At 30.3% G+C, this 11,375-nt stretch overlaps 1 protein-coding gene across 1 annotated transcript in view; it reads left to right on the plus strand.

Moving 5' to 3' along the window:
* Window positions 1-11,375, plus strand: part of LOC106466831 (chromodomain-helicase-DNA-binding protein 8-like) — a 140,678-nt gene that overhangs the window by 15,640 nt on the left and 113,663 nt on the right. The window contains 5 exon segments of the mRNA XM_022394904.1: window positions 171-276; window positions 2,417-2,548; window positions 5,419-5,484; window positions 7,322-7,395; window positions 11,002-11,122. Coding sequence (XP_022250612.1) covers window positions 171-276; window positions 2,417-2,548; window positions 5,419-5,484; window positions 7,322-7,395; window positions 11,002-11,122 — 499 coding nt within the window.

An 11,375-nucleotide genomic window follows, 5' to 3' on the forward strand; every position in this document is an offset into this window, starting at 1 on the left:
ACAAAGATTTTGATTACTTTGCACCATTTCGTGGGCTTAATATTAAATGTGGGTCTTCAGAAACGTTAAGCAGTCAAGTCTTATGCTAAAAATTTTAGGATATTCAAAGAATTATAAAACATACAAATATTTACAAAAAAGTCAACAAAATAACCCATGGTGTCCTACAGAGTGACTTTAAAGTTTTCCAAGAAAAAACGCAAGCGTCTAGGTTCATCAGACAACTCTGATCTTGAAGTAACCCCACCACCTTCACCCCAGAGGGAGGGAGTTCAGGTAAGTATCAATATATATATATATATATAGATATATTTTATTTTCTTGTTGAACTTCATATTAAATTAAATGAAACAACTTGAAATGAGAAATGTCATTTACTTGTGTGTATGATTAAATATTGAAATGTTGGAAAGGGTTACTAGAATGGTGCCTGGAATAGAGGGGTTGTCATACGAGAAGAGACTGAAATCTTTCAAATTGTTTTCTCTTGAAAAAAGAAGAGTAAGGGGGATCTGATTGAGGTATTTAAGATTGTAAAGGGAATTGATAATCTTGATGCATTATTTTTTTTTATATTTAACAATGAGAATAGTAGAACTAGGGGACACAAGTATACATTTTGGCAAGGTAGGAGTCATCTTCAGCTATGACAGTTTCATTTTTTTCACATGGTGGTTGGCCTTTAGAATGGGTTGCCTTCAGATGTTGTACAGACAGTAAATTTAAGTGAGTTTAAGGAAAAGCTTGATAAGTACATGAATAGTAAGGGCTGGCTTTAAGATTTTATTTTATTCATTTAATAGCTTTTAATTATTTTAATTTTGTTTAGAGAATGGAACAGCCAAGATGGACCAATAGGTCCCATGTTGTCCCAAAACATTATTTTATGTTATTACTTTTTTAACTCGCTTATTGCTCCATTGTAAAAAAAATAAAAAAATTACAATATTTCCTACTTGGAATATCTATGCAGTCTTAAAATTAGAAGATACAAGTTTAGTAATTAGAAAACTAATGTTTAAAAACAAAATTCAAATCTTATCTCACAGCCTTAAAAGTGTGAACAAACTCAGAATTCTGATATTAATTGTAATATTCTTTTGTAAGCAAGATTGATTATAAATGTACAAAGATTCTGTGGTAAACATTAGATGGTATTATTAAAGTAGTCAAGACAGGATTGTAGGTGTTTCCAGTTGATGTTCATTTTTTAAGTATACGATTTCTTGTTGTTTTGTAAGATCATTAAAACTCAGTATAAAGTTTTAGTAGTTTATTAAGGCTAAAATGATAATTATTTAAAATCTAATAGATTGGACGTACTTTACTCCTGAAAAGTCTCATTTTATTGCTTATGTTTCAATAATTTTCTTTTTCACTTCTTCAAGTATCTGTTGCAGCCTTTGTTCTTTCTGTTAATTTGAAATGGTTTCCAGTATAATATAATTTTCCTGGTGAATCAGGTGTCTTTGAATAGAGTGGTTTAGCTTTCTTTCTTTATTTTTGAAAAAAATTGTAATTTCTTTTGGTTACTGTGTGTTGCAACATTTGTAGTTTTAATTATGTTAATACTTCTATTTTTGAGTTTCTGACATGGATACATAGCATTTCTTACTACTGAATCTGGTGTTGAATTTCTAATGTGTGTGTTACAAGGGCTGTAGTTGTTTTTGTTTCTGATATTATTTTTGTTTTATTTTGCTCTTGTTCCTGAACATCTTTGTCTTTCTCCATAATACCTTTTCACATTCACCAGTAATATGATTGTCTTTCCTCTTAACTTCACTTTTGTGTTTGTTGAAAATATTGCTAAATTTTGGGTAGAGTTTTATACCACTTTTGTAAAAACTCAACTGAGGGTGTTAGTGATTGCTTGGTAAAATGCAATTGAAATGGGGTGTTAGTTTTCTTTTTTCTTTTTCTCACCTCCAGTGGCACAACAGGTAGTCTGCAGATTTACAACTTAGAAACCCATAGTGGAAATAGCACAGATAGACCATTATGTAGCTTTGTGCTTAAGTAGAAACAAACTTTTTTTTTCTCTAACCTTTATAGTTTTTTAAATCTTCACAATTATATCCTTTGTTTTTTACTATTTTTTCTCAAGTTTTTCAGGAATTGAGTTGTGGAACAGTGGGATTTTGTGCTGTGAGTTAAGTTTGCCAAAATAATAATTGTTTAGTAGCAACAAAAGTAATATCTTTTATAAATAAGATCATAAATATAGCACATTAAATAGTTTCAACACCCATTTGTGAAAAATCTTAATTAAAATAAAATCAGTATATTTTATATATTTTTCCACTTACAATATTATACACTAGAGTTTTCTGTCATTGCTTCTTAGAAAATGATTCATTGTGATTGTGTGTTTTGTTAATACATGTAGCACTAGTGATGGAGTTTTCATTTTTAGAAACGACGTTCTGCAAGAAATACAAATAGAAAGAGATATAAAGATGATGATGAACTGGCATTTAGTGATGATAATCTCTTAGATGGACAAGAATTTGGGAAAAATTCTGATAAAGCTATTCAAATTTTTGTGGTGAGATTAAAATATTTTTCATTTCAGGAAATTAAGTTAGCTATTGACTGAGTATATTAATAAGTATACAACTTCATAAGTAGAAGTACAATAAGCAAATGAGTGAAAATCTGTATCAGTTATATCTACAGATGAGTGTGAAATCACAGAGGATTAAAAATTTAATGAAAGTGTTTATAAGACCTAAATACTGTGAATACACAATAAGTTACTAATTTTTGTTCAGAAATATTTATTAAATTAAGAATGCTACACTTTCTGTGACATTTAATCTCATGTTTAACAGGTTGAGTAAAGTAAATTACCTTCCCTCACATTTGTTTTAGATAAATTCATGTTATCAGTTGCAATTGTTATGTAGGAATGATTTTAATATTGCAGTATATTAACCATTGTTTTGGTAAGTTTTATATATTATTTTAAATAATGTTTTACTCATTTCTATCCATTTGAAATAGAATTATTGTTTTCCTAGTGTGTAGATTATAAGACTATGTATTGAACAGCCTAGGGTTTTAGAAGTGACACAATAGAACATGCACCACAATTTAAGCAGTGGACACTGTATGAAAGTGGCAGTCAGTCCTGTTATTTGGTTTTATAAAGAGTCAATAAAGCCTTTGTGGCAATGGGTGTTGTTGGTTGGCTCTCTGTTCTCTGGTTAATAGTTCAACATTAAGGACAACTGTGGCTGAACTCTTAACAGTATTTGACTTGCCTCTTTAGCTCACATGTGTATAAGGTGTCATTGAGGTTGGAAATTCCAATTCTAATCCTATTCAAAATACTGCCTTGATACTTATGAGCAACAACACTCATGTTTTAACCAAGTGACCACATCAGTTCTGAGCTTTTGAAGTAAAAATTGGGAAGTTTAAATAATGATAAAGCCCCCTGACCAGATAATATTTACCCAAGAGTTATGAAAGAGGTTTAGGATTGGATAGTATTTTTTCTAAGTTCTTGAAGACTGGGCAGGTGCCAGAAGATTGAAAATTAGCTAATTTTACTCCTCATTTTCAAGGGAGGTGATAAAAATTGTTCCAGTAATTATAGAGCTATTAGTTTTACATCAGTGGTGGGAAACACTTTTTAAAGTCTCATAAAAGACACTTTGCAAAGTCACTTAACAAAGTTTAAAATTTTGTTGGATTGTCCGCATGGTTTCACTAGGGTAAAATCTTGCTTTACTAACCTTTTGGCATTCTTTGAAGAGGTTACTGTCTATGTAGATGATGTTACATGTGTGTATGTAGTACATTTGGATAATCAGAAAGCATTTGACAAGGTTCCACATAAAAGGCTTTTTAAAATTTATCTCTGTAGGTGTGGGGAATAAATTGGCTCATTGGATAAAAAACTAGATGGAAGAAAGCAGAGGGTTGTTCTTAAATGGAGTTCAGTCAGACTGGATTAATGTCATGAGTGGGGTACCTCAGGGCTGAGTGTCAGTACCTTTGCTCTTTTTTGATGTACATTAATGACATAGATGAAGGGATGGGCAATAGATTATTTATATTTGCTGATGACATTAATGTTTAGGGTGTCACTGGCTGTGAGGAGGATGCTACAGCCATGCAAAAGGATTTGGATTATTTCGTGAGTTGTGTGAACAAATGGCATATGGCTCTTAATTATAGTAAATGCAAGGTAATGGAATTTTACATTTTGAATTATGAGCATCATTTTTATGGGAATAACCTTAACAGTGTTAGGGAAAATAAAGATCTTGATGTTCTGGTTTATCAGTCACTTAAGCCACCTAAGCAATGTGCTGTTGCTAGTGGCAGTGTGTATAGGGTTTTAGGTTGTATACAAGTCTGATGATGTTATAATATCATTGCATAGGTCATTGGTTATGCAACATTTGGAGCATTGTGTTTATTCTTGGGCTCCTTATCTTCGAAAGGACATTAAATTGCTGGAAAGGGTTCAGAGAAGGGCTACTAGGATGATATTTGGGATGGAAATGTTATCATATGAGGATAGAGTATAAATACCTGAACTTGTGCTCTCATGAAAGAAGAAGAGTTAGAGGGAAACCCATTGAGTTTTATAAGATTTTTGAGGGAATTAATAGTGTTGATGCACATGTTTTTTTTTTTCATATTTAATGGTGAGATTGTTAAGACTAGGGGGGCACAAATATAAATTTTGGCAGGGATGAAAACATCTTCAGCTAAGACACCTTTATTGTTCCAACAGAGTGGTTGACCTCTCGAATGAGTTATCTTTGGATGTGATGGATGCAGTTAAGAGTATAAGGGAAGAAGGATCGATAAATATTTGAATAATAAGGGTTGACCTTGAGGCAGCTTTTAGGGTTTAATTTCATTTGGTGAATAGGACAGCCAATAAGGACCAAAAGGTTCATTGTTGTCCTAATAAAATTACTTATAGAAACAATTATTTTTATTATAATATTAGTGAAAGTTTTAATAATATTATTATAGCAGTATTTCACATTCAGCTACAAATATTATACAGGAAAGTAATGTAGGTACTTTTTAATTCTCATAGTATATAGTTTTCTGTAACAAAATTCTAATCGTGGAAATGAAGAAGAATTTAATTTTGATTAAGTTTTTATTGAATTTGTATTTGAAAACATTACAGAAACTATTCACTGGTATAGTTTCTTAAAAGTTTGTGAAACTTAAGATATATTGAAAATGTTCTGTACCTCTCTCAATTATCTCTTATCGTTTAAAAACTGAACTTTTTTATTAGTAAAGTAAATTAGTCAATTTTAGGATAATTTCTAGTAAGGAAAATGCTGATAACAAAAGTTAGAACAAAATTATTTTGCCTTATTAATATATTAAGCATTGCTGTTTTGACAAAATAGCTGTTATAACTTTGTCCTGTAGGATGTAAACCATGATGATTCAATGGTAGTTGAGAAGGTTCTGGCCTCACGAATAGTAAAAAGAGAGGTAAGTTGTATGCATTGACTTTACTGTATTGTAAAGATAACTTGTATATTTGAATAGTTGACAGCTGTTATTTTGATGGAAATCAGACCTGTCAACTTTTTGTTTTCTTAATATATCATAGTATAACGTTTTGAGATTTTAGGCTAAACTTCTTTCTGTCCATATTTTCCAATTCAATCTATTTCTATGTCAATATTACAGATTCAATAAGTCTTTCTTATTCAATATATCTCTTAACCCATTCGAAAAGGGTCACGAGTGAAAGGCCATGTCATCTCATTTGTTGACTTGCATTCAAAATTTTTTGAATTACTATTTCATGAACTTGTGTGAATAAGTTTGGTATCAAACTGTATCAATCTATACATTATCAATTTGTTAATTTAAAGTAAATATTAAAAAACAAACATTGATTTTTGTGTGTCACATGGTATGTTGAATGCAGCACTGGTTCAGGTTAGATGTTCGTGAAGTCAAAATACAAAGTATATAGTTACATAAGAATTAGAAACCCAAATTACAGATATTGACAAGTTAGAATGTAAAATAAGAATGTCTTATCTTTTCTATTTGCTAAGATATTGCTTATGTAATAAATCAAACATAGTGGCACCCCATTCACCTCCTTCCATTTTTGGAAATGTTCCCTTATGTATACTTACTTCTATATATGACATGAATAACCAATCGGAAGCTCAGAATGTCCCCCTAGTGGTTTTCTCAGCCATTCTAATGTTCCTTCTGCAATTTCTTGCTTTTGAACCAAGATTTCAATGATGTAGGTTGTGTCTTTTTTTTAGACCCAAATATAATTTAGTTACGAAACTTGATAAATTATAGTAGAATTCTATGGTATTGATGTAGTAATTTATGATTCTCTTAGTTATTCAAATATATATATATAAAACCTAAAAAAATATTTTGTTTCATATCCTCCACACGCAAAATTTTTAAAGGCTTAACAACACCTACGTCAAGCAGCAGCCAAGTACAAAGGTCGTAACTTCTGTATTGTTAGCCAGGCACAGGTGAAAGATCAATATAATAAAAATAATAAATATATATAAATGTATAATGTTATGAGATTTAAGCTATTTTGTCTAAACATTTATGTTTTCGTGTTATAATTTGTGTTCATTCTAGAATGAAAAAGGCATAATTAATGTTTATTGTCTAAATTTTATGGTAGTTGCGAGATCAAATTTACTGAATAACAGAAAAAAATATAAAGTTTTTTTATTAAGAAACATTTAATAACTATCCGGACATTATATAGATTTTACATGTGAAATTTCAAAATTTTCTGATGCATAAACGTATTTTCAATGTTAAAATGAAAATTACTTTGCATGATAGATAGGCAAGATGTGAAAAGAAAAAAGAGGCATGAGAGAAACATTGCTTTAAAAACCTTAAGACTTAATAAAAAAATTAGATATTTTGCATATGAAAGCATTGTAATGTTTACTGATAATCTGTCAAATTTCGTTAATTTTAGCATACTAATTTAAAAGCTATAGCATGAAAACTATAATAAGCACAAAATGATTACAAAGTCGGTCCCAGGGTTTAAGCCCGGGCTGAAAGAGTTAATATGTTCTTATTGTTGCCATACTTTAATTGCTGTTGACAAATGTCATAATTTGTTAGCCGCTTCTGTGTTTTTTATCATTTAAAAAGCATCTCTAGTTTAACACTGTTGACAAATGTCAGAATTTGATAGCCGCTTCTGTGTTTTTTATCATTTAAAAAGCATCTTTAGTTTAACACTGTAATATTTTTTTTTACAATAAAGATATTCAGTGATATCATTCAGAAATTAAACTTCAATATTTAGGTTGAGAGTGATGTGCAAGAAGAATCAACCTTTGAAGCTGATGTTGAAGAATTTTTTGTGAAGTATAAATTACTGTAAGTTCTGCATCTTGTGTGAAAAGTTCTTGTTTGTTTTGAATCAGTTATAACTTTTTTATGTTATTTTTATTGCATATCTAGTGTGAGATCATCAGGAAATTTTATGTAATTGACAATTTACGTGTTTTTGAAATTACTCTATTTGAGACTTGGCTGTTTGGTGATAATTTTTTAGAAATATTTTATGAAGAAATATTTAAATACATTATTTTATGTTTTAAGATAATGCTTTGTGATATAATGACAGTTATTTTCAAGTAAGTCTCCATTTTTATGTCTTTTAAGGAAGTGTTCAAATTACAGCTTTAATTATAGAAGTTAGTGCCTCCTTTAGTGCTAGGCCTTGGCTATTGTAGTTGTATGTCTGTTGTAGTTTCAATCAGTGATAAATAGTGTTGGTTTATGAAAATTGAATATTTTTTTTCACCATATTTTTAAAAGTAGAGACTTGAAACAATGGTTAAGATTACCATGAAAGTTTCTTTATCATTCAAAATAAAATTATCTTAGTTTTTAAAAAAAACAAAAAAACAAGACAAATATCTTAATACATTACTTTAGTCTCTTTTATCATGCCATAGTACACTGCACATAGTTACTTAGGGAAAGTGCTTTTCTTGTGTTTATATCATACATTTGTTAAGAGTTTCTTCAGTGATCCCTTTTTGGTCTATTATGATTAATTTCTGATGATGAAAGATTACGGCTTGATGAATCTTTGCACAATTGTACAAGAATGCTGTAGTACTTTAAAGTAATCTTCAGTCTTTAAAAATAAGAGTAACTATTGTATCAATGTAAAATATGAATCATGTCATGAAAATCTTGGAAATCAATGGTTATGATATCAGGAAAATTAACCCCATTGCTCTCACATCTTCCATTTTTATTGACAAGACATACCACTGTGTTCATCAGAGTTTTGTGAAGGACAATCTCTAGAAATTGTGGTCCTTAAAACTGGACTTGACAACAGTGGTCAGTGAAAAGCATGTACTTCCATCTGAAAGCAAACATGTTTCATTTGACTATGGTTGGATTGGTACTATTAGCATAAAAAGTGTTTGATAAAAAAAATTAAAATTGTTGAAGGATAAAGAATATGGATGTTACATAATTTTCATAATTCCATTTTTAGGAAATGCTACCAATTAATTAACACAGTTTTAAGTCTAAGTACCTCATTAGTTATTGCTTAAAATTCATTTATAAAAAGAGAAAGAGAGAGAGAGACAAATATAAATGGCAAACAGTAGAATCATTGTCATAAACCCAACTGTCATAAATGAAATAGTCAAATATATGCCATTAAAGATAGTGATCGTACTTGTAATCATAATACCTTATGATGATTGATACTTGACAATAAATGAAATTATTCAGAAAATATCATTTAAGATCTGGTATATGTTTTTGTAGAAGTTACAGGCTGAACACCACAGTGAAATATAAAGGTTTTATTGACCCACAAGGTTTCCAACTCTTTTAAAAGTTCTTTACTAGGTGGAACTACAGAAAACTTGAAACAATGGAATGTAATTTCTTTGATTAGCTTGTTTCCTAGGCCTCTTTTTAACCCATTGACTGCAGCTGCTCTAAATGTGCAGAAGTTTTGCAAGATGTACACTGTATATGGCATACTTGCATTCCCGTCCCACCAAACATGCTCACCCTTTCAGCCGTGGGGGCGTTATAATGTGATGGTCAATCCCACTATTCGTTGGTAAAAGAGTAGCCCAAGAGTTGGCGGTGGGTGGTAATGACTAGCTGCCTTCCCTCTAGTCTTACACTGCCAAATTAGGGATGGCTAGCGCATATAGCCCTCGTGTAGCTGTGCGCGAAATTCAAAACAAACAAACAATACTTGCATTCAACTGTCAGAGGTGGACTGTAGCCAGTAAGGCAAATCAGCAATTACTGGACTAATACATTAATGAGTTCAATCGATAGCTCAGATGTTATGTTTTTGTTTTCTAGAATATTTTGTACATCTGTTACTGCATTTTTTATAAAATATATTAAAATTATTAATTACTTTTGAGTTAATGTTTTGTTAAAGATCAGTAATTTTTTATGTTTTTGAGAATGAAGTTTGTTCTGGAAAGTCTTGGAATTTAGTTTTCTTCCATTAGCCTGTGCAAACCATGGTGAATGTTAGGAGATATTGGTAAAAAACTGCTTTTGAAAATCAAAACCAGTTGGAGCCATTACATTTCCCATTCTGTATTTCTGCCCAAAAATCAATGTTAAATGCCTTTAGATTATATTTAGGTTTGAAACATATAAATGATTTTTCCAAGTTGTCAGTTATTGAATCATTGAAAACAATTAAGTATTTTATTCTTAATTTTGATATTATTGAATGAAAATAGGTCTTTTGTCAAGTTCTGAACATTTATAAAAATAAAATGTAATTTTGTATCTCCTGTTTTCATGCATTGGACATTTATACAAAATATGTAGTATTGTAGTAGCAAGTTCATATAGATTTTGCTTAAATTATGAAATCAAGTTCAAATTAGGTATACTCTAATAGATAACCTGCTTGTATTTTTTTCTTATGAAGGTCATTTTCTTACATATAATTTAAATGGCTGTAGACAGATAAAATCATTGAAGTATAACACTTGTTATTGAATATATATATATAAAGAGATTGATTATGCTATATTAAACTATTTTGAAGCCTTACTATGCTGTTACAGTCTGTCACCACATTCAGTCAAAAAGCACATGACTTGTCTTTGCATACTTTCCATAATCCATCTAGTGTACAAGGATAAAATTTGTCAGCACACATTTCAACAGTCCAATTGACACAAATACATATTACTGCACCTAGCGACTTTAATAGTATGTCTTTATATGGAATAGTATGAATATCCATTTCATTCTTCAGCTACTTGAGGTATGCAATTATTGAATAGATATGTCATGGAAGCAACTTGTGTACAAGTATTTATGTTATAAGATGCAATTGTTGCTTACAATGGCTGGAGTATGACTTATTTTAGCTGTCTTTCTGAATGGACCTAATTCCCACAAGTTAATCCATATTCCATTGTTATTCAGTGGCATTAAGTCCTTAGGGGTTATCCTCATCTTATAAATTCTATATGCTTGATATGAACACATCTTTATCATCTGAGTGTATGAATATTTTGTGTCAGATATGACTGTTACATACCCTTCCAAAAAACAACAAACTTTTCAATGGTCAAAATATAGTTCTGATACATTCTATTCTGCCATGACTTTATATCAGTTGTGTTTGCTATAAAAGTTGAGGATTTGTGTACTCTGAATTGTTTTAATACACTGTACTCAAATCCCCTGCACATGTTTTCTCTATAAACTTTTCTGTGAAAATAGTATATTGTGTTGTAAGCTTGGTTACAGGAACATTAGTAATAAAACACATCAAAAGTCGGGACATTGGTTGTCTCCACCTATATTGCATAAGTTTCTTTAGTAATTAGATTACAATAAAACTGAACATTCTCATTATACAGAAAAGTTCGAATATGTTTAACTTTTATATAAAGATATAAAGTTGTACTTAAAACAATAGTTTTTTCATAAAAGGATTTTTATATCTTGTAGCTCATACATTCATTGTGAATGGAAATCCTTAGAAGAACTAGAAAAAGGAGACAGAAGAGTGTTGCAGAAAATTAAAAAGTTTAAGCGAAAAAAGGAATCAAGCAATAACTTCTTTGATTTTGTAAGTAATTTTGAAATATAAAATATTAATAACTAATTAATTAAGTATGGTTACGTGATCATATAAGCTACTGATCATGATGATGATAAAATGGTTTGTTGGATTATAGAGATGGACATTAATTTCTGACAAGGATTAAGTCAAATATTTTTGACTATCGCTAATTTATTCTAAGAGGTTCTGTATTTAAAGCAGGCATGTGCAACATACGGCCTGCAGACTGGATGCAGCTCGCGAGCCACCCATGAACTCA

Source organism: Limulus polyphemus, unplaced genomic scaffold (genome assembly GCF_000517525.1).
Source record: "Limulus polyphemus unplaced genomic scaffold, Limulus_polyphemus-2.1.2 Scaffold2392, whole genome shotgun sequence".
In the NCBI taxonomy this organism is placed as follows: domain Eukaryota; kingdom Metazoa; phylum Arthropoda; class Merostomata; order Xiphosura; family Limulidae; genus Limulus; species Limulus polyphemus.